Raw genomic sequence first — 21803 nt, 5'->3', positions numbered from 1 at the left:
TCAGTGTCAGTGTGTGTCAATGATGTGTCTGTCTGTGTCTGTGTGGGTGTGTGGGGGTGTGTATCTGTCTCAGGGTGCATGTGTGTGTCTGTGTCAGTGCAGGTATGCCTATGGCAGCGTGTGTCTGTCTCGGCATGAGTGTCAGTGTATGCCCGTGTCCACGTGGGTGGGTGGGTGTCTGTCTGGTAGCCTTCCCAAGTCAGCAAGGTTGCGTGTGTGTGTGTGTGTGTATACTCCGGCGGGGGCTGGTGTGTATGCCAGTGTTTGTTAATGTGTGCCTGTCCGCGTCCGCGTGGGTGGCCATCTGTGGTGAAGCGTCCCCGGGTCGCCTTGTGTGTACCCCCGCCTGTGTCTGTCTGTCCGAGGCCGCGTGGGCGGCTGTCTGTGGCTGTGAGCCCCCGGGTCAGTGTGGGAGTGTGCGCCCCGGCGGGCGCCGGTGTGTCCCCCCTCCGAGCGGGCGGAGCGCCACGTGCGGAGCCCTGGGCGCGTCGCTCTGGGGCGGAGCCAGCCCGGGGCCCCAAGCCCCAAGCCGAGCCCAGGCGGGGCCCGCCCCGACCCCGCCCCCGACCCCGCCCCCAGCCCGAGCCCGCGCCGCCTGCCCAGCCCGGGAGCCCGAACAGAGCGGAGCCGAGACGGCGGCGGCGCCCGTAGGATGCAGGGATCGCTCCCCCGGGGCCGCTGAGCCTGCGCCCAGTGCCCCGAGCCCCGCGCCGAGCCGAGTCCGCGCCAAGCAGCAGCCGCCCACACCGGGGCCGGGCCGGGGGACCAGCAGGTGAGCGAGCTCCCCCGCGCCTGGCAGCCCTGGCCCGGCCGGAGCCCCCTCCGCCTGCCGCCGCCCAACTTTCCTCCCCGAGGGCCGAAGCCTCCAGCCCCTGCGTGCTCCTCCCCTGCCCCGGGTCCGCCCAGCCGCTCCCTCCCCGATCAGTGCCCCAGAGAGCCGGAGGGGGAGAAGGGGCGCAGATCCGCCCGGCTGGAGGGTATCCCCGGGGGAGACGTCTCTAATCACCGTGCGCCCCCCTTCCCTTCCCTTTCCTTCCGGGTTTCCCGGTGCGCTGTCGAGGGCCGGGGGAGGGGGAGCTGCGGCCCCAGCTTCCCCGGCCATCCCTAGCGCAGGCTCGGGGAGGGTCTGGGATTGGGACCCGGATACCGGAGGCCGGAGACCCCAAGGTCAGAGCGGCGACTAGGCGCGCCATGAATGTGGTTCCAGAGAGCGGGGTTTGCGGGGGCCGACCGAGCAGGGCTGGATATGGGGGAGGAAGCCACGCACCCCCTTTCTCTGGGCCCAGGGGGAACCGTCTGCTGGGGCTGTCCTCTCTGTGGGACGAGATCTCTGCGCGTTTAGACCATGTAGAGATCTCGGTGCCCTTTGACGCCCTAAAGGGGCCGCATCTCCTCTGTCTGATCTCTGTGCTTCTCGAAGGGGTGGAGATCTCTTTGCGGTGAGATTGGAGAGAGTTCTCTGCCCTCCTTTCTCTGAGCCGGACAGATCCACGCACCCTGATGGGAGGTGGCTCTCGACCTCTGTGTTATTTGATCGTCTTTGGTGGCGCTCTGGAAGAAAGTGGAGGTGCCAAGCTTTGTCCGAGAGGCCAAGGGCTGGTGGGGGCCAGAGGTGTGGGGACTGTTAGTGGTGGTGATGAGGATGGGGGGAAATGATGTTGGGGACAAGTCCCTGGCTGTAGGCCTGCCTTGCAAACACCTGTTGGAGAGCAGCGCACAGCCAGATCAGGACGCCATGGCTAAGATAGTGCAGGACTCACTCTTGTGCTCCTCAGTGCCTTCAGCCCAGCCCCGGGCCATGGGATCTATCTCCTCTTAAGGTCCTGGGCCTATGTTCCATTCCCAGGCATCTGCTCGCCTCCTGCTGAGACCCCAGGTGTGTCTCCCAGTGAGCCTAGGCAGTATCATCCAGACAGGCAAACCACGTGACCCCCACCATGCCATGGCATCCCAAGCCCTCCCCCAGGTTCCCACCATCCTTCAGGATCTAGTGGGACCCTGAGCAGCAGAGGCCCCAGCTACGGGGGGCCCAGGCCGTTGCCGCTGCCCTCAACTCCATCTCTTTGACCTCATCTCCACTCAGTTAGAATTGGGCAGGTGCATATGAATCGGTGGTAATGAGTGCGAGGTGGAATGAGGGTGGTCAGGCTGCTGTTGCAGGAGCATGGAGAGGGTGAGGTCAGGTGACAGCCAGGGTGTGGAACACAGCTTCTATGTTACAGTGTCCAGCTCTGTGCTGAAAAGAGCCTCATTAAGCTTTTAATCATGTCATCACTACCATATTGTACAAGTGGAGAAACTGAGGCCCAGAGGAGCTCAAGGACTTATTCAATGTCATCTAGAGAATCAGTGGATTGGGGGCACTACTCAGTGTGAAGACACCTTGAGATCTACTTTCTGTGGGGCAAATAAGCCTAGAACTGAGCCAGGAGGATCTGAGCAGAAGGGGAACTGGCCCTGGGGTGCCAAGAGCCAGCATTCAGCCCAATGTGGCAAGGGCAGCTGCTGTGCTCCAAGGTGCTCGGCTCCCTCTCTGTGTGTTGATCAAAGCTCCTCTGGAAAAATTCTAGGATTGACTCACTCAGCATGAAGATTGGGCTTGGAGGACTAGTGGGAAGCACCAGAGACAGCTGGGGATGGGAGAACAGCGGAGGCTGGTGCCCAGGCAATCCAAAGAGAAGGAAGTCCTGAGGGCAGCCAGGAACAGTGGCAAATTGCAGTTTGTGTTCTGTTCAGAGGAGGCTGGCTTATGCTTACTCTTGGGAAGGTTACTGGAAGGGTGTGCAGTGGTAGAAGTGTGTCCCCAGAGCCCATTCACAGGAGAGGTGGTTACCTTTGGCCGGAATAGTCAAGAATCTTATTCTAACAAAAATAACCTTCCACACTGGGTTTTGAAGGGTGAATAGGAGTTTTCCAGGCAAGGACAGTGCAGTCTAGCTGTCAGGACCAGTATGTACAAAAGCACAGAAAAGTGAAACAGCACAATTATTAGTTGAGTGATTCGTTGGGCCCCATGGTGTGAGGAAGAGAAGAGCGGAGTTAAAGCCAAGGTCACAGTCACGGGGGCCCTTGTGAGCTCTGCTCAGGAATTGGGAATTTATCCTCAGTAATGTTACTAAAAATAGCTAACATTCACTGAGTGCTTTCTGCAGGCCAGGCATGGCACTAAGCGCTTTATACGGTTAATCTCACTGAATCCTTGCATCAACCCTAGAGGTAGGGACCATCATAATGGCCATTTTGCAGATGGTGAAACTGGTGGTCCAGAAAGGTTAAATAGTTGCACACCGTCACATTTTCTAAGTAGCAGAACTTGGGTTTGAGCCCAAGTGTCAATATCTGCTGTGTACTATACCTCCTCCCCAGCTCAGACCATGGGTGCCATCCAAAGTCTTTCCATTGAAGGAGAGGCGACTGGCAGCTTACCACAGGTAATAGAACTTATGGTGTCCCATCTTCCTTCTCTGTCAAGTGACATGCTGCTCTCCCATTCCCCACCTCCAATGTCTCACTAAGTGAGGTGTGCTGCCCCCTGGCACACCATGAGAAGAAGAATGGGCAAGTTAAATTTGGGTTGGCAAGCTTGATGAAGAGCAAAGGAAAAGTGACAGATGTTTCATGGTTCTGATTTGAACCTGTTGTACTTCCAGGGACAGATGCTGACATCCAGAAGGTAGTTGGAGGGAAGGGTCCAGGTAGGAAGTATGTTCAGGATGGAGATCTGGGCTGGAAATGGAAACTTAGAGCCCTCAGCAGAGGTTGGTCATTGGAGATGTGGCACTGAGTTAGATTGCCCAGCGAGAGTGCAGACCTGGGGTTCTCACTCCTGGTGACATTAGCATCACTTGGAAAGCTTTAAGTAAAAATACCCATGCTCAGGCTCCAGCCCTAGACATGCTAATTCATTTGACCCTGGGATGAGGCCTGGGCATCAGGAGTTTTGGAAGCACCCAGGTGATTCTAACGTGGTGTAGAGGGTAAGAAGGAAGGGGGTTGAGTCAGGAGCCCAGAAACACTCCAACCATCAAAGCAGGAGAAGTCTGCCGAGAAGGCTGAGAAGGAGCAGCCAGAGAGGTAGGAGGAAAGCCAGGAGTAGGAGGCGCTGCAGAAGGCAAGGAGAGTGCCCTGCTCGGGGGGAGGGAAAGTGCCCTGTTTCTTTCTGCTGAGAGACTTAAGGTGCATTCTCAGAAGTTCATGGATAGATAGAAAAAGAATGAATAATTTAAAAAGAAGTGTCCATTAGATCGAGCCATGGTGAGGGTGCTGGTGACCTTGGTAGGAGAAACTCCACTCAGCGCCCGCAGAATGTAGGGCCCAGTACAGACAGGTTCTTGTTGAATGAATGAATGAGTGACTTGGTGGGAATGGAAGCCAGTTTGGAGTGGGTTGAGAAGCGAGCTGGAGGTGAGGACGTGGAGACAGCATGTGTAGACAGCTCTTTCAAAGAGTTTGATGGTTGAAGAGGGAGGAGAGAGATAGAAGGGAGCTGGCGAGGGGTGGGGTCAGGGAGGGCTGTCGGGAGAGCCTGGAGTGGACACTGTGGGCATGCGTGTCCGTGCAGCACATCGCCGTGCAGGAGCCTGGGGGAAGGCCTTTCCCTCAGTGAGGGCTGCAGGTCTGTGAGTTAAGATCGTACCAGTGAAGTGTGTAGTGGTTACTGTTTGTTCAGGGGGCAGTCGGGAAGGCCTGGGTAGAGGGAATAACTCTTTCTGTGAATCTCTGGGAGGGAGATTTTGATGGCAGGAAATGTGATTCCTGCTGGGGGTGGCAGGCAGAAAGGGAAGGGAGCCCTGCTCTGCAGAGAGAAGGGTGTTGCAGAAAGCCGTATTTAGGGACAAGATTAAGTTGTCTAGGGCAGGTATCCAGGGTGATAGGATTGGGAGAAGGGAGCTGGAGTAAAAGCCCTGTGGCTAAATACATGAAGAAGGCAGAGAGAGGAAAAAGCAGGGCCAGTGAGTAGCCTGTGGACAGAGGCTGGGCCCTGTGGGGAGCAGACCCATGACAGGGCTGGCCAGGGCTGCAGGGGAAGCCTGGGACGGGAGAGCCCCACAGCCTGCTGCCAGCCCAGGCTGCCCTGATGCAGGGGTCTGAGGCAGAGTTCATGCCTTTGGGCCATGGAAGGTTCTAGACGGTGTACAAGCTATAACAATTGTTCTTATGAAGTTTACATACAAGTAGGGAGATATCATTAAACCAATCCATACAGAAGATAATTTGTGCTATGAAGGAAATACAACAGGACAATGTGATGGAGAGACGTGGGGGTGACTCTAGACTGGCTGGGCAGGGAAAGCCCCTTGAAGGAGGAGACTGAACTGAGACCTGAATAACATGAAAGAACCAAGCCCGAGGAGGTCTAGGGAAAGAACGTTACAGAGGGAACTGCAAGTGCAAAGGCCCTGAGGCAGGGGTGGACTCTGTGGGTTGGAGCAGAGGGAATAGGGTAGGGATGGAGAGGTTCTGTGCCTCTGTTTCTGACCCACCCCTTCAGACTGCCCATTCGGCTATGCACAGCTTACACCACTCGCCTCAGGCTGGCAGCGGTTCCTGGGGATGAGACTATTTTTAGACACAACTCTCCTCTCCATGGGCCTAGAACATACTGTGTCTTTTTAAGATGATCAATATGGAATGACGCTATTTATAGAGACCCCAAGTCAATTCTCAGAGCCTGGGACCCCCACTGTGGGGAAAGTCCCAGGACCAGGCTTTGTGGAGGTAGGCACCACCCCTGGCACAACACTGAGGCCATCTGACATCAATTCTTTAACACTTATCTTACCTTCTCCACCCCGCCTGCCGTCATTTGTCTTCCCTGAAGAGCCACAGCCATGGGCTGGGGAGCTTGGTACCCACAGCCTCCCCCTGCAACTTCATTTCCCCAAGGGGTACCTGGTATGCCCCAAGTCCAACATAAAATTTAGTTGTGATTTGCGAAGCCAGAGTCTGATAGAACAGTTTCTCAACCTCTCTTGTCCATTCCTCACTCTGTTTACTATTCTGGAGGGGCAGAAAAGGACAGTGAAAATTCTTAAGACCTCCTAGGTTCGCCTCAGAGGGCCAGGGAGAGATCCGCCCAGGACAGGAAGAATGCAAGGTTGAACTTAGGGGCTGAGCTTCCCTGGTGGGAGGTCAGTGTGGCCCAGAGCAGCCAGGGGAGACTGCCTGGAACAGGTGGGACTGGTACCTCTCCACAGAGGATGCACAGAATTCGGAGGGGTGAATGCCCAGATTGTGTGACTGGGCCTGTTGTCGGGAGAGAATGTCTATGCACTGAGGCTTCAGTTCTTTCTCTCCTCTTCAGTTTCTTCTTCTGTTTAAATCTCCTAGGGAGGCAATGGAAAGTCATGTCCCCACAGAGGTGTTAGCAGAGTGGAGGGATGGAGCTGCTCTCACAGCATCTGTGTGCCCCCAGGAGGGTCTCTTGTGCACTCAGAAACCCCTGTCATCATCACCAAGGGCTTTCCCTGGCCTCCTAACAGACCTGGGTGGCCGAGGCTGGTGCTGGCTGCCCCATAGGCTCAAGGTAACACGGGGAAGTGGGCAGAGCTCAGACAGGACTTCACCCTTACCCTCGCCCAGGGAGCCCCCGTGGTTTCTGGGAATGGATTTTGAACAGGAGAGAGGCTTCTCCTGGCACCAGGAGAATGGTAAATGCCGTTCTGGTAGGTATTGATTCCTCGAAGGCCTGTGCGAGGCAAGAGGCCGCTTTCAAAGAGATGGCAGAGCAGAGAGAGGTAATCTGGCTTCAGGCACCAAATCAGTTCTCAGGGTACTCAAGCTACATTAGCCATCCCCCTACACTCAGGCTAGGCTGGGAGGTACCCCAAATGATCTAAGATGGGGGAAAAATCAGACCATGGGTGGGACCAGCCAAGCCCAATCAGTGCACCCTGTCTGGCCATCAAAGCCCCAGCCTCATCGACCTGGGCCAAGTGCAGGAAAGTGGCCCAGACAAGCCCCTCAGAGCCAAGGTGCCCGCCCTTGGCTGCGCAGCTCTGCTGCCTCTGGGCATGCTCCTAGGAAGAACCCCAGCCCCGCGTTCATTCTGTACTGAGCCCAGGGCTCCACTCAAGGGACACCAGCTGGTGTGGGGTACCAAGAGGCTGAGGGCCAGAGACCACCCACCCCAGCCTCTGTTCCTCATGTTCTGCTCATAGACGTGGTCAGAAGAAGACACGGGAGCTCAGCCGGCCATTTGCAGCGACAGCCTCACCACTGTGCTGGGTCAGATGCAGCACAGACTGCCCGTTAAATAAAGCGACAGCTAGTTGCCAGCAAAACTGGAAACCCAAGGAAAGCCCCCACTTGCTTGCTGAGCCTAGGTGCCTATTAGATGTCTAATTGCTGAGCTTCTGTTTCAGGAAGTCCGAGGGAAGGAGAGAAAACAACTCCCTAAGGATCCCTTGGGGCCTATGGTCCCCAGAGATAGCTGGACTTCAGGTCCCTTCCAGTCCTCGCCTTTTATGATCAAATTAAGGACATGTCCCCAGATGGGTGACTTGTATTCACAGTGCATTACACAGGGAGCTTAGATCACACTCGCCAACAAATAAAAGGTAAAAACTCAAACATCGTGTTGAGTAAAAACAGCCTGACACAGAAGAGCCCATAAGGTAGAATTCCATATGCATGAAGTTCCAGAACAGGCAAAACCAACCTAGGTGATAGAAATCAGAGCAGTTGACTGAAAGGAATAGTGGGACTTTCTGGGGTGAGGGGATGTTTACTGTCTTATTGGAGCGGCACTTACACAGGTGTATGCATTTGTCAAAACTCATCCAACTGTATACTTAAAGCATTTTCTTGTGTTTAAAGAATACCTCAGTATGAAAGAATATTAAGAAAAAAGGGTTGCACATTTGGCTATAATACATCATGGACACTTTTGTGGCATAAATTTAGTGTATTGGTTGATTGGCTTATTTCCCTCTGGACACTAAGAGACCCTAGAGGTGGGCCTCCGAGGTTTCCATCTCTCTTGGTGCACACAGTAGGTGCCCCATAAATGCCTCAGTTGCCATGGCATCAGTGCACAGTTCCTCTGTGAAGCTTTTTTTCAGCTCAAGTATTGAGAAAAATGAGTTGGAAGGAATTGAGCTAGAAAGAGACTTAGAACGCTGATTGCTGTCTCGGGCACCTGTGTGCCATGACGGTGTTTCCTGGGCCACATGTGGGCACCTTTCTGGCCTGATTATGTGTACCATGTGTGTTTACACAGAGATGGTCTGGGGTCCGGGGTGGAATGCCCCTGGGTGACTAAGCTGGCACTCCAACTCTGGGTCTCTGTGGTTTCAGGGTATTAGACCATCCAGGTCCCCGCCCTGGAGACCTAGGGCCAGGGGCAGTGCTGCCTTGGCTGACAGCGAAGTGCCACTCAGCATATTCTAGATCCCCTGTGGATGGACCTGGGCATGTGTAAAGGGGCTGACAAAGAAGACTGGGGCCTGGGGGAGGGGGGTGCCCTATACACTTTGGAGGGGGTACCTGAACGACCTGGGCCTTTTGCAGTTCCCCTGGCCTGGCACCCAGACACTGATGAACAGTCGATGGGTTGAATAAGCTGCTGCCAAGTCCCCGGCCCCCATCCTTACTGTGGGGAAGGGCTATGAAGAAAAAAGCAGGGCCACCCACCTTTCAGGGAAGAGTGGCTACCCCAGGCCAGTTTGTCCTTGGGAGGTGGGCGAAATTCAGGGCTCAGGCCGAAGAGCCCACTCTTCCTCAGCTCCCACCTCTGGAGGGGGACCCGGTCTCAGGGACCCCCATTTCATTTCATCCCTGCCAGGGGAATCACTTCAGCAGAGCAGCAGAGCTAAAGCGGGTGGGGTTTTCCTGTCAGCTGAATTAGCCTCGGCTTCAGCCTGGGTGTTGGAATAAATGAGATGCAAATGTATGTAAATGAGGGCATTCCCTGGCTTCAGGGTGGGTGTGTTCTCCTCCACCTCCAGGAGGGATGGGGATGATTCTTCAGGACTTAGCAAGATCGCTGGAGGCGGAGATTAAGAGTAGAGAATGACAGGCTCCTCAGACTCTCCCATCTCCCCCAGAACTGGGCTCCAGACTGGACAGGGTTAATGCCTATGCAGCCTCAAAGGAGCGGAGCCTGTGGGGAGCTGGTTAGCTGAGGCCCCGTGCAAGGACGGACCAATGTGCCTTTGATCTGGGAGCAAGGACCTGAAAGCACAGGCCACCAACACCAGCTGGCACCCCCACTGAGCCTTTGTCCAAGCTGTTAGCCCGGGAGAGCCGAGACTGTGCAGACAATTGCCTGGGTGGGAGGGATGGTCTGAAACTTACTGTCGATCCCTCCCACTTACATCCCCCACCATCCCAACCTGTGGCTTGAGCCTCCACAACCACCCACAGCCACTGCCAGAAACCAGGATGGCCACTTTCTGGTCTGCGGGGGACAATGCTCTTTCAATCCTTCCCTGAGGCCCCCGCCCCCAGCCCCACCCCCAAAGCAGGTAGAAGTCTTCCCCCCGCCCACCCCTGCCCAAGACAGAGTGTCGCTCTGTCGCCCAAGCTGGAGTGCAGTGCAGTGGTGCAATCTCCGCTCACTGCAACCTCCGCCTCCCGAGTTCAAGCAATTCTCCTGCCTCAGCCTCCTGGTAGCTGGGATTACAGGTGCCTGCCACCACGCCCGGCTAACTTTTTGTATTTTTAGTAGAGACGGGGTTTCACCATGTTGGCCAGGCTGGTCTCGAACTCCTGACCTCAGGTGATCCACCTGCCCTGGCCTCCCAAAGTGCTGGGATTACAGGCATGAGCCACTGTGCCCGGCCTCAGGTAGAATTTTTTAAGGGCTTAGGGCCTGGTGGCTGGAACTTGATGTCAGTGCCATCCAACAGAAATATAATATGAGTCACAAATGCAAGCCACATATGCAATTTTAAATTTTCTAACAGCCACATTTTTTAAACTAAAAAAAACGTGAAATTAACTTGAACACATTTTATTTAATCCAGTATACTACTATCAAATATTATCTGTTTAACTTGTAATCAATATTAAAAGTTATTAACGAAATAGTCAACATTCCTTATTGTACTAAGCCTACAAAATGGATGTGACTTTACAATAGCACAACTCAGTCCACGGTAGCCGCATTCCAAGCACTTGGTCGCCACATGCAGTGAATGAGTGGCCACCCTGTTGTTGGACAGTGCTTGAGCTGGAGAGAAAAACTGCTGGGGAATCGCTTCTGCCAGGAAAACTGCTGACTCTTCGGGCATGGGCAGAAATCGGCTAGGTCTCCCTGGGAGCATCTGGGCTGCATAGAGGGAGAACCAGGCTCAGATGAGGCTGACAGGGCTGACTCTTAGCCTTGAAGTGGGGGTCACAGACACAGTCCAGGCAGATGGGCCATAGGCAAGCCATGAGCCTTTATCCCACTCTCTGCACGCAGAGGTAGGAGGCAATGTGGTGCAATGGGTAGGCTCACAGGCCTGGCTTCAGACAGACTGGGGCTCACTTCATCTCTCCTACAGTCAGATTTCCCATCTGTAAAGCGAGGCTAATAACCCCCGTCTTCCTAGGATTGTTGCAAGGATGAAGTAAGGTGATCCACGAACTGCACTAAGTGCAGTGCAGGGCACAGAATGAGCATGTGATGCTGCTGGGGTGGTCCTTAGTCCAGTGCCTGGGGTTGGAAAAACTGAGGTCTAGAAAAGGGACTAAGTCACAGTGTGAGTGTCTATCCAGGCAATAGGAAGGTTAATCTCACACTCCCTCATTCTTTCATTCCTTCATTCACCAGTCCCTGCTTTGGGAGACCAGGACAAAAATCCAGGAGGGAGGCAGGTGTGCAAGTAAACTACTCCATCCTGTGCTGAAGTAAGGATGGGAATTCAAGTGTGCCAGGAATACAGAGAGGAGGGAAAGAGCCAGCCCAGGCAGGGAGGGCTGGTGTGGGCAACAAGGAGGCCTTCTGAGCTTGATCTCTCATAAGAATAATAATAACAACAATAACCACAATACCAACTAAATTCATTTGGCACTTTCTGTGTGTCAAGCATGTGCAAATATCAATACATTTATGTTTCACAGCAGCCCTGTGAAATAGATATTATTATTAACCCCATTTTACGAATGGGAAAACTGAGGTAGAGAAACATCAATCAATTAATCTGCCCAAAGACACAAGACAAATGCGTGGCCAGGGCCCAGATTCACTCAGGTGAGCTGGCTTCCAAGCACAGCCCTAACCACTTCCTTATCCCTAGGAACAGGAAATCTTCAAGAGGGTGAGGTGGGAGGCCAGAGTGGGAGGCAGAGGTGGATGCAAGGCCTGGTTCTCTGGCTCAGGGCATTTCCTCGTTGCCAGTGTCAGCAAATCTGGGTGAATTTCCTTGCCAGCCACCACAGACTCTCTTTACTGATGACTCTTCCTCATCCCCTCATTATCTCTTGTTGATTTGGGATCCATCACTTTGGGAAGAAAAGTATTCTGTGTAGTCATTTTTAGGACCATGTACACAATGGGTGCTGATTAAATGTTCACTGAATCATTCAATTAATAAAATGAGTCTGTGAGGTGTTGATGGGTTGAAATGTTCTCAAGGAAAAAATGCAGTTGCCTTACAAGCAGGGCTAGAAGTTCTGATGGGTGACTCCAAGCAAGGAAGCCTGGAGTGAGCGAGGTTCCTGGCTGTCATCTCCACATTTGGGGGCCTGTGGATGACTGGGGTGAAGTTACAGCTTGTCAAGCTACATCCAGTCCCATTCTCCTGTCCCTGGTCTTGCCAGGCCAGGAGCACCCAGACTTGTCTTTGGAGGGAGTCCTGTCAGCCAGGGTAGAGAGCAGGGGCCCTGTGCTCATTTGTGGAGTATGATCAGAGTGTGATCAGGGAGTCCTGACCTCCACCTATGGGGAGTGAGCTCCTGTTTTGAGGGCACCCACACCCTCTTCCTGAGCCTCTTCTTTAGCCCTGAGGGGCAGGCAGAAGGCGAGTGCCCTGTGGCCGGGCAAAGCTGCACTGTGTTCTGGGGTTGGTGAGACTGCAAACCCTCGGTGCTGGGTGCTCCAGCCCGAGGTCACCCCAACTGCAGGGCAGGAGAGAGGAGCACAGAGTGGAGGAAGCCCACAGAGATTTTCTAGGAAGCCTGGGAACCACTTCCACACAATGCTTTGCATAAATTTACATGGCAAAGAATATTATTTGCATGCTGTGTTCCAGAGGCTCCGATTCCAAGGAGACCAAAATGCCAGACGTGACTCAGGAGGTTGAAGTGTGCCTTCCTTTGTGATCAGGGAGGGGAGTGAGTAGGGAGGGGCTGCAAGAAGAGGGAAGGCTCCCCAGGGTGACCTGATTTGTCCAGGACTGGGGGGTATCCCAAGGTGCAGAAATTTTACTGCCAAAATGAGGAAAGTCCCATGTAAACCGGGACAAGTAGTCCCCCCCACATCCATTTCCCACCTCAGACAGTGCCTACAGCTGCTCTCTACCTGCCTGGCTATTGTGTCCTGTCATAGCAGTGTCACCATTGCTGATTGAGCACCAGCTATGTGCCTTTGCATTCAGAAAACCCTCCTTCAGGAAAGCCAGTTAAGAAAACAGTGCAGGGGGTGTCTAGTTTCTGGTGTGAACAGTTAATATTCTCCTTGTGCAGCATCTCTACCTTGATGTGAATACACATACTACAGGGCCTGTCAGTAACCAGCAGAGGCCAGGAAGGGGCCAGAGCTGGGTGAGGGGGCACAGAGGAAGGAGTCAGTGTGGGTGGGTGGGCAGTCAGAAGAGGTGTCCTGGAGGAGGTAGAGTGGGGAGGAGAGCAGGAGGTGACTCTGGCATCACTCAGGGCACACAGAATTTTGGAGAATGTCTAAATCTAGGAGCAGGGGGCTGCATGTGTGGGATAGAAGGAAAGAGGGAGGCACTGCCATGGTCCAAGCAGCGGCAAGGAGGCCTGTCCCAGGGCAGTGATGTTGGGTGAGGGTTGGGAACTTGTGGCCAGTGCCAGAAGAAAGGGTGTCAGGAGGAGCCAGTCTGGAAAGGAAGATTCACAGTCTGCTCCCATCATGAGCTCTCAGGAGCCTTCCGGATGCAGGGAGGGATGCATCCAGTTCCAGAAGCTGATGAACCTGGGGCAGGATGGAGTTGGGGGTGGGGCTCTAGAGTGAAGGCCAAAGGACAGGGAAGCCTGGCCCCGGAAGAGTGCATAGCCGGATGGAGCGGTCCCAGCCTGATGAGCTGCGGTAGGGCTGCTGCAGATGGCCAAGCTGATGCAGATGGAGCAGCTGTCCTGGGGGGGTGGAGAATCATGAGGTGCTGGCATCTAGGGGATGAGCGACTGTGGTCTTACAATCAAGCCAGGTCCAGCCTCCCCAAACTCTGGGGCTATGTGAGACCAACACCAGGGGCCCCTGCTTACCTATTTTCCCCTACAACCTTCCACAGCCAGGGGATGGGTTCTGAAATCTGCAGGCCTGACATCCTAGGCCTGAGGGGTGTGGCTGAACCTGAGCCCAGAGCATCCTCAGACCACCCCTGAGCCCTCCTCACCCTGGCAGCACCGGAAACCCTGCAGCCAGGACTCAGCCAGGCTTGGCCACAGCAGGGCGTGGGCCCTGAGCTGCTAAAGGAAGGGCAGAGCCAGAGCCAGGTGCAGGTGGTGGGAGAACAAGGGAGAAAACAGATCCCACCCGCCCACCAGGAGCAGCCTGGGGGCCCCAGAGACAAAGGACACTCTTGGTAGGTTTACTTTGGAAGATGAGGCTGCCCGGCTGCTGCAGCAGAGAGCTTCATCTGGAATCTGGTTTCAGCAGCTCCCCTGGGCAGACTATACCCCTCCCAGGCCAGGGCCCTGAGCGAGTGGATGCTCTGCTGGAGGCCAGCTGGGATAGGATCCTTCTTAGGACCTAGGGCTTCTTCACCAGGCCTTGGATGGAGAAGATTGGAGAGGGTATGGAAGTGCTTGGACGTAGGACATCTGCCTCTCTGGTCTTTGTCCATCCCACAGGGCCACTGCAAGACTCAGAATGGAATTTCTCAGGTCCAAGGGTGGGGCAGACTGGGGTCCCAATCCACACCCAGAAATGACACAAAGTCCAGGTAAGTCAGAGCCAGAGGCCAGGGGAGTGGCTGAAACCACTCACGGTAAGAGCATTATAGAATCCCAGAAAGGACTTGGAGGCTCGCCTCATCCTTCTTTGGAGATGAGGAGCTGAGGTGCAGAGGAGGGGACCCCAGGGTCAGCACCTGAGCAAGGACCAAGCCAGGGTCTTAACCTTTCTCTACCAGTTGAGCGAAGCCCGTCTCAGAAGCACATATTTTGAGACAAAATAAAACACATAGGATTAAAAAGGAAACCAACTATATTGAAATACAGCTATCGGAACACAGAAACCAACTTTTGATAGAGTAGTATATGTCTTTATTCATGTTTTAAATATTAAGATCTAGCAGCAAATCTAAGTGCTATAATTTTGAAGTCGTGATGAGTATTAATGTTATTTGAGAGGCCAGCAGCAACTGTAACATGACAGGGAAATAGCTGCAGTTTCTTTTGGTCACAATTTCTGCTTTGTTGCCTACATTCACAATTGAAGGAAATGCTAAATTTGAATTAGAGGTTAATGAGAAGGAGATGCGGTTTCTCCCCTAAATCTCTCCACCACCCCTTCACGGAGTCTGTTAAGAAGGGCCCCTGAACTATTAATACATAGACAGGCAAAACTAATCTATGCCATTAGCAGTGAGGAGAGTGATTCCCTGGGCAAAGGAGGGTATTTAGTGACTGGAGGGCAGCCTAAGTCTGAGAGACTGGGAGCATTTTATCTCTCTGTCTGGGTGCTGGTTACCAGGTGTGTTCTGTTTGTGGAAATTCTTCCATCTGTACACTTATGTGCATGTAACTGCATGAATCCTTTATTTAATACAAATTAAAAACACACCTTTACTAGAACAGACGTATGTGCAGGTGTAAGCTTGCACCCGCACACGCACACTCTGTCTCTCTCACACACACACAAACCCTTGCCAGTGCGTACCAGTGAGCCTCTGCAGATCCATGGGCGTGCATGTGTCCCCACAACCCTTGCAGGCATATGGACACAGATGGATACAGTGAGACAGAGAACACTATTTTTAGGAAGTAAGTCCAAGCAAAAGAGGTGGCTTCCCAATTTATGGAACTGATTGCTCACAGTGGAGAGGGTTGCCCTGTAAGAAGCTGCTGTCATCCAGACTGGTTTTTTTTTTTAATTTTTAAAATAAAAGGACAAATGAGTTTTATTGTTTCTGTAAAAATAATGCAAGCTGATTTTAAAGAATTCAAGCAATGAAGACAAGTATAAAGAAAATAGTTTAAAATTACCCAAATATCCATGAGCTAAGAAAAAAAAGTCCTCACTCACATGCATTGATGAGTGTTACAGATGTCTGTTCACTCAAACATGGAAGGGAGACAGGGAAATGCTTTTATAGAGTAGAAACCTACTCCCTCACCTGCTATTTTTAACAAAGATGTTCCTTTAACTTTACTTGAATGAAACAAGAAAAAGACACAGAGTGCCTCTTAACATGCGGGTCCTGGGACCTCTGTCCTGCCTGCCTTCACAAATCTCAATCCACACTTCCCCAGGGACGAGCGGCGCCCTTTTGAGGCCTGAGTGTGTTGTGTTTGCTCACTATTTACCTGTCTTTTGGCCAGGTGCCTGCTTCACAGCAATTCAGGGTTCTGGGCTGCGGCCCCAAAGTCCAGGCCGTTTGCTGGCCATGTGCAGGGGTTGGTACGGCAGCAGCTCGTTGGGGTCATCGGTGACATGTTTTGCAGAAGTAAGATCAAGGCAAAGCTGACCCTCGTGAGGGGAAAGGATTCTGTTCTGGCAGAGATGTCCAACAGGTGTCCACCGTGCCCTCTTGAACGGGTGCCCACCATTCCCTGGTTTGATGTGGTCATTAGCGATGCAGCCTCCCGGCTTGGTGTCACAGTCAGGAGCTGCTCCGACCACATCCTGTTTTGGTGGGGCAGTTGGGACTGCATTCTTCTGCCTCGGTGTCATAGGCAGAGTGTGTTCACACCAGGTTCTGGATTGTTTGAGGCCACCAGGGGCCACATTCTCCCGGCTTGGCGTCACATGCCTGTGCCGGCTGGATGTCCTCGCTGATGAGTGGTCACCATTTTCCGGTTCTGCTGTCACTTGGGATCAGCATTCATTTGTTCACATTTGGGAGGAGGGGAGCAAGGAGCAGTGTGAGGAGCCAGAGATACTCCATCAGCTCTTCCCATTTTTCTTTTTGCAGTATGATTCCATTTATTGCTAGAATTTTATTTGGTTATTACAAAATCTGTAAGCATGTATGTATTTTTAAAGGGGATGGGGGAGATGGAAGGCAGAGTTATCTTCGGGTTACCTAAAGTGCCAGGCTAATTTTTACCTTTCCAAGGAAGGGAAATAGCTCAGATGGGCAAGGGAGGCATTGCCCATTTTTTGAGCCAGATTGTTTCGGAAGGTTTCTGCACCCTGGGGATTTCCTTGGGAGCCTCTCTGCAGGGGCTCCACCACAGCTGTGTACACTAGGGTGCCAACATCTGGATGACAACTCCAAGCTGAGAAATGTCTCAAGTGATGACAGTTAAGAAACCAAAAGATGCAAGTGTTTCCTGTTGTGTGGAATGGGGCAAAAAGAAGGTGCTTGGATGACACAGTCACTCTTGCCTGCTTGAATTCAGACATGCTTGTTAGGAGAGGAAAGCGGAGGTGAACCTGCTGCCTGTCTACATGTGTGCCTCATAGCCTGGGGGGCTTTGGGTTTACCCAGGCCAGTGTTGCCCAGGTGTGCCTGTGGAGTTGTTGGCATCCTGGGGTCTGGAGCCTCTCTGCAAATGGTGTCCCTCCCTCCACCAGCACAGCCACCCCCAGGAGGTCTGCCCACCCTGCCCTCTGTCCCTGGGCATAGCATCAGGCCCATTGTCTGTGTCTTCCAGCTTCCCCACAGGCAACGTGAGGAGAGCCTGTGCCCAGAAGCAGGATGAGAAGATGGCAAACTTCCTATTACCTCGGGGCACCAGCAGCTTCCGCAGGTTCACACGTGAGTCCCTGGCAGCCATCGAGAAGCGCATGGCAGAGAAGCAAGCCCGCGGCTCAACCACCTTGCAGGAGAGCCGAGAGGGGCTGCCCAAGGAGGAGGCTCCCCAGCCCCAGCTGGACCTGCAGGCCTCCAAAAAGCTGCCAGATCTCTATGGCAATCCACCCCGAGAGCTCATCGGAGAGCCCCTGGAGGACCTGGACCCCTTCTATAGCACCCAAAAGGTGACTACCACCCACCTCCAGCCCTGCCTACCCTTCTGTGCAACTCCCTTGTCAATGGAGCAGAGGGAGAAGAGGGCCTGGCCTCCATATGGGGCTCTGTTTAGGGTGGCTCATGAGGCTCTGGGGGAATGAGTCACTGGTGATCTATATTCCAATCACCTTAATTTTGGAATTCTGGAATAAAAACAGGAATTATGCAGCCTGAGATGCTGGTTTGGTGTAATGAAGAAGAGAGGGTAGCCTCAAGGAAAACACGCCTCCTGTGATGTCCTTCTTTGGGAATTACATGTGGTTAGATTTTTACCCCTGAAGGACTCCTCCCCGTTGTGTGGTGTGTGTGTGAATTGGAGTCAAGCCCCAAGGTCTGGCCTGCGTTTGGGCCCTGCCTGAGTTTGGGCCACAGAGCATAGCCTGTGGTCCTTTCTCCTTAATGGGGACAGCATGTAGTCCCCACACCCACGAACTATGCATGGCTATGCTGGCTGGCTCAGGCCACGGCCACAGCAGCAGTTCCTTGAGCTTTGAGGGCTGGCAATGGGACCAAGAAGACCGGTGGAAAGTCTGAGAGGGATGGAGAGGGCAGTGATCACTGGGGGATTTTTGGGGGAGGGTGGCGCGTGATGTTCTGCCATTGTCCCTTCTGATCATAGGGAAGGGAAGTGGCTTTTGTCCGCTAGGGCAGGGAGACTCAGGCTTCCTCCTAGCATGGCTCCGACCCAAGAGGTAACTGCCCCTGTCCGAATCCCCTGCCCTGGCCTCCCTCCTCCAGATCTCAGGCCCATTTGTGCCCCATCCCTGCACCCCACCACACACAGAGCTCCCACAGAGGCTTGGTCTCCAAGCTACCCACACTTCTGGGCCTTACTTCCAGAGGAAGGTGGATTTGAATTTGGGGGAGGTACTTTTTTCCCAGAAGGCTGAGTATGAGGAAGACAGTGGCCAGGCACAGTACTGCAGTCAGCACCAGGCTGAGGAAGCTCATGGGGATCAGACAGGGCTGGTGTGGCCAGTGGGAGAATGTGACTACAAGGGTGTGTGACTGTGGTTTAAGACCAAGAGCCTGGGGATGAGCCTGGGCTGCGTCTTTGGGTGTGCATGCATGCATTGGATACGTGAGTGGTTGTGCATGTGAAGTAAAAGCCCACCCAGTCCACATAAACAGGTGGGGGAGGAGGCCTTGAACTTGGTCCTGCTCCCAAGCCCCCAGCTGAACTTTCCCTTGGTTCAAGTGACTCCAGTGGAGTGCAGGCCAGGTTGGGGCCATAGCTGGAGTCAGAATGAGGCTGGAAGGTGGGCTTAGTCAAGGTGGGCGGGCCTAGGTCAGGTTGGTCGGAGATGGAAGTAGGAATTGGGGTTAGGGTTAAGGCCACAGCTGGTAGTGTGAGTCAAGCTTATGGGGAGAGGATGAGTGGTGATTAGGCTGAAGTTAGCTGGGACAGGCAGGCTCCACGGCAGGTGGACCTGACTGAGGTTGAGGTCAAGACTGGACTGGGCTTTTGGGGGCTGGTGGCAGCTGAGCCTGTGAGAGATCAGGGACACCATCTCTTCTGTCCTTGGGTCTGGGAATGCTTGAACAGCAGCTCCAGGGATGATTCCAGCCTCTCACTTTCTGTTTCCAGGGATGATTCCGGCCTCTCACTTTCTGTTTCCACTTGTTGATCCCTGGCCACGCTGCCTGCAGCCCCACAAGGCAATGGAGGCACCACAACAGAACTTTTGGTCCTAATCTATCTGTTCAGCTTGTCTCCCCAGACCAGATTGGGTAGAACCTTGTCCCACCAGCTCATTCGGCAGACCAGTGGACTCACTGCCTTGCCCATGGGTGGAGGTGAGGGAGGTCTCAGGGGAATGTCAGGTTGTGACATTCCCCTAGACCTCCGTGAGGCCACAGAGCTGTGACCACCACACACCGGGGCAGCTGGGGAGGCACTGCTGTCCTCAAGGGCTGCTTGGGCACCTGATGTGCATGTGTCTCAGCATTCAGCTCTCATTGTCCGCTCCTGTGCCCCATTGTGCTGTGTGGAAAGGATCTTCCAGAAGCTCAGGGAGGGGTTGCATTGCACTGTTCATGATCCTCTGGAGGGAGGCAGTAGGCTGTGTGCTGTGGGATGGGGCTGACATTTGTCCTGGACTCCAGGAGACAGGGTCCCAAGAAAAGCTCTCTCAGGGGACTGCTTCTGCATTTTCGTTTTCCCTTCTCCTCACCCGTAAGTCCTCCCTGCTGACGCAGCTTCCCTATCACGCCCTCCCTCCCAGTGGGCCTGGCAGGGACCCCATGCAGGGTGAGGAGGGGTCAGCTAAGGGAGAAGGGGAGGGAGGAGGCATTCCCAGGTCTGCTGAGCCTCTGCTGTGACAACAGCTGGGCAAGGACTGTAAAAGCTCCCTTCTTTTTGTGACTATAATTTTGAAACTAAATCTCAACCAACCTGACATTCCCCTGAGACCTCCCTCACCTCCAGCCATGGGCAAGGCGTGAGTCTACTCACCTGCCAAATGTGCTGGCAGCCTCCCTTCCCCCTCTCCTCCCTTAGCCCCTCTCCTCCTCCTCCCACCCCACCCCTCAGCCACAGTCCAAGGGCTCTGAGCCAAAAGCTGCCCCCAAAAGCCTTTCTACACAAGGGCCTAATGCTACTGTCTGTCCCCAGACTTTCATCGTACTGAATAAAGGCAAGACCATCTTCCGGTTCAGTGCCACCAACGCCTTGTATGTCCTCAGTCCCTTCCACCCCATCCGGAGAGCGGCTGTGAAGATTCTGGTTCATTCATATCCTTTGCAGTTTATACCTGCTGAGTAACCCCTGGGGGCCCACGCTGGGGATGTGCATGTGCTGCCCCCACCCCACCTCCATTCTAGTTTAGGAGTGAGAGTAGTGCTGATTCCCTGCTGGTCCTAAGACAAATGAATGGTCATGACCTGGGAGCTGGTTGGAAATGAAGAACCTCTGACCCTCCTCCAGACCTGCCAAGTCAGCATCTGCATTTTCATTTGATCCCCAGGGGATTCTTGGGCACATGAAAGTTTGAGAAACCCTCTTCTGATTCTTCAGAACATTCTAGAAGCTAAGCTACTGAGGATCCCAGAAGAAATGACGTCTGTTGGGCTCTGATATTGGCTCCAAATATCCCTCCCCACCACACCCCCTTGGTCCGTCCTCCTCCCCACCCACTTGCAGGGACCTTCAAGCAGGTCACCAGAACTTAGCCAAGGAAAAACCATTTCCCAATAAAGAGGCCTCTAGTTTATTCACATGTGGGCATCTTTTGAGGGAGGCAGCACTTGCTTTTTGATTAGGCGTTGACAAAATGTTTGCAGTTTCAGAGTATCTCAAAGAACTCTGGTTAGCATTAAATTATATAAACCACAGCTGAAAAAAGCTCCAGCCTGCAGAGGAGAGCCATTGGAGTGATGCAGCGTAATGAGGGACTTACCGGGCTTGGGCCTGAGAGGGGCATCATTTGGGCAGCACACGGCATGGGGCGCCAGCACCTAATCACTCTGTCCTCTGGACTTCAGAGAAGGGGCCCCATAGATGGAGCCTTCCGGGAGGGTGGTGCCAGCTGCAGTCAGAGGCATGAGTATTTCACTGTGAGGGCCTGGGCAGGCCTCCCTTTGGCCAGTGGCAACCAGGGTGAGTGCACACATGCAGGTGGCTCTGCTGTTCATCTAAGCGACGCTGCTGGGCTCAGCAGTGCAACCGATTGTGGGTCTAGCGGGCTGGCCCCACAGAGCTCTCCAAGGTCCCCTTCAGCCCCTTCTCTGAATGGACCTTTTTGAGGCCAAGACAAAGACTTCACTCACTAACCTCTGGCCAAGGCAGGAGGCACAGGATTACAGATACCTAGTGAGGGACTAAATAACCAGGACTGAGGCTGGCAGGTCAGGAGCTTTTCCTGCCCGGGCAGGGATGGGGGATGCTCCTCCTATGGCTCCACTTTCTTCCCACCTGTGCCCAGTGCCTGATCCTGACCCCAGGGGTTAATTGGAGGGGCATGCACGGCAAGTGGTGTCTGCATGCACTTGTGCAGTAAAATGCATGCATCCAACCACATGTCTGCTCTCCAGCCTACCCCTGCCTTTCTGGTGGGGTTCGTGAGACAACCCCACATGCAAACCATGGCTGTGGCGTGAGCAAAGTGGGAGGCAGACACTGTGGAGAGGGACCATATGTAGCGAGCAGCCTGCCATTCACAGCTGCATCTTATTTTGTGGGGCAAGTGTGGGTCTAGATTTCATCTTGAGCCATCCTGAGTTCCCTGTAGGTGTCAGGCTCTTTGCTAGGCATGCTGGGGTATCGAGCCGAATAAGACCCCGTCTGGGCCCCTTGGGAATTTTATAGTTCCCCTAAAAGTGATAAGGCAGCTTCGCAAATAGTTATCCTTTCTGCCAGAGTGTGGCCACAGCCTGGTAAGAAGAACAGAGCAGCAGGAGGAGGAAAGGCCAGCTTTTCTTGCTCTGAGCCCGTCTCCGGCCTCACTCCGGGGGTGTGGCCTCTCTAACAGCATCCTCCAGCTCTCACCTGGGGCTTCTCCTCCAGGTATCTAACCA

At 53.8% G+C, this 21803-nt stretch overlaps 1 protein-coding gene across 7 annotated transcripts in view; it reads left to right on the top strand.

Annotated features, from left to right (window-relative positions):
- The first annotated feature begins 603 nt into the window (after nucleotides 1–603).
- The window catches only part of SCN5A (sodium voltage-gated channel alpha subunit 5), a 102493-nt gene continuing 81293 nt past the window's right edge, over nucleotides 604–21803 (top strand). For 5 of the 7 annotated variants that reach the window (XM_019024739.4, XM_063703705.1, XM_055381296.2 and 2 more), the window contains exons 1-3: nucleotides 605–772; nucleotides 16933–17257; nucleotides 19903–20021. In XM_019024739.4, coding sequence (XP_018880284.1) covers nucleotides 16985–17257; nucleotides 19903–20021 — 392 coding nt within the window. In that variant the 5' untranslated portion in view covers nucleotides 605–772; nucleotides 16933–16984. Of the gene's footprint in view, nucleotides 773–16932; nucleotides 17258–19902; nucleotides 20022–21803 lie in introns of those variants that run through there. The other 2 variants (XM_019024737.4, XM_055381295.2) reach the window with 2 other exon arrangements.

This window comes from Gorilla gorilla, chromosome 2 (assembly GCF_029281585.2).
Source record: "Gorilla gorilla gorilla isolate KB3781 chromosome 2, NHGRI_mGorGor1-v2.1_pri, whole genome shotgun sequence".
In the NCBI taxonomy this organism is placed as follows: Eukaryota; Metazoa; Chordata; class Mammalia; order Primates; family Hominidae; genus Gorilla; species Gorilla gorilla.
The sequence above is the reverse complement of the archived record's forward strand: the minus strand, read 5'-3'. Positions and strand labels throughout refer to the sequence as shown.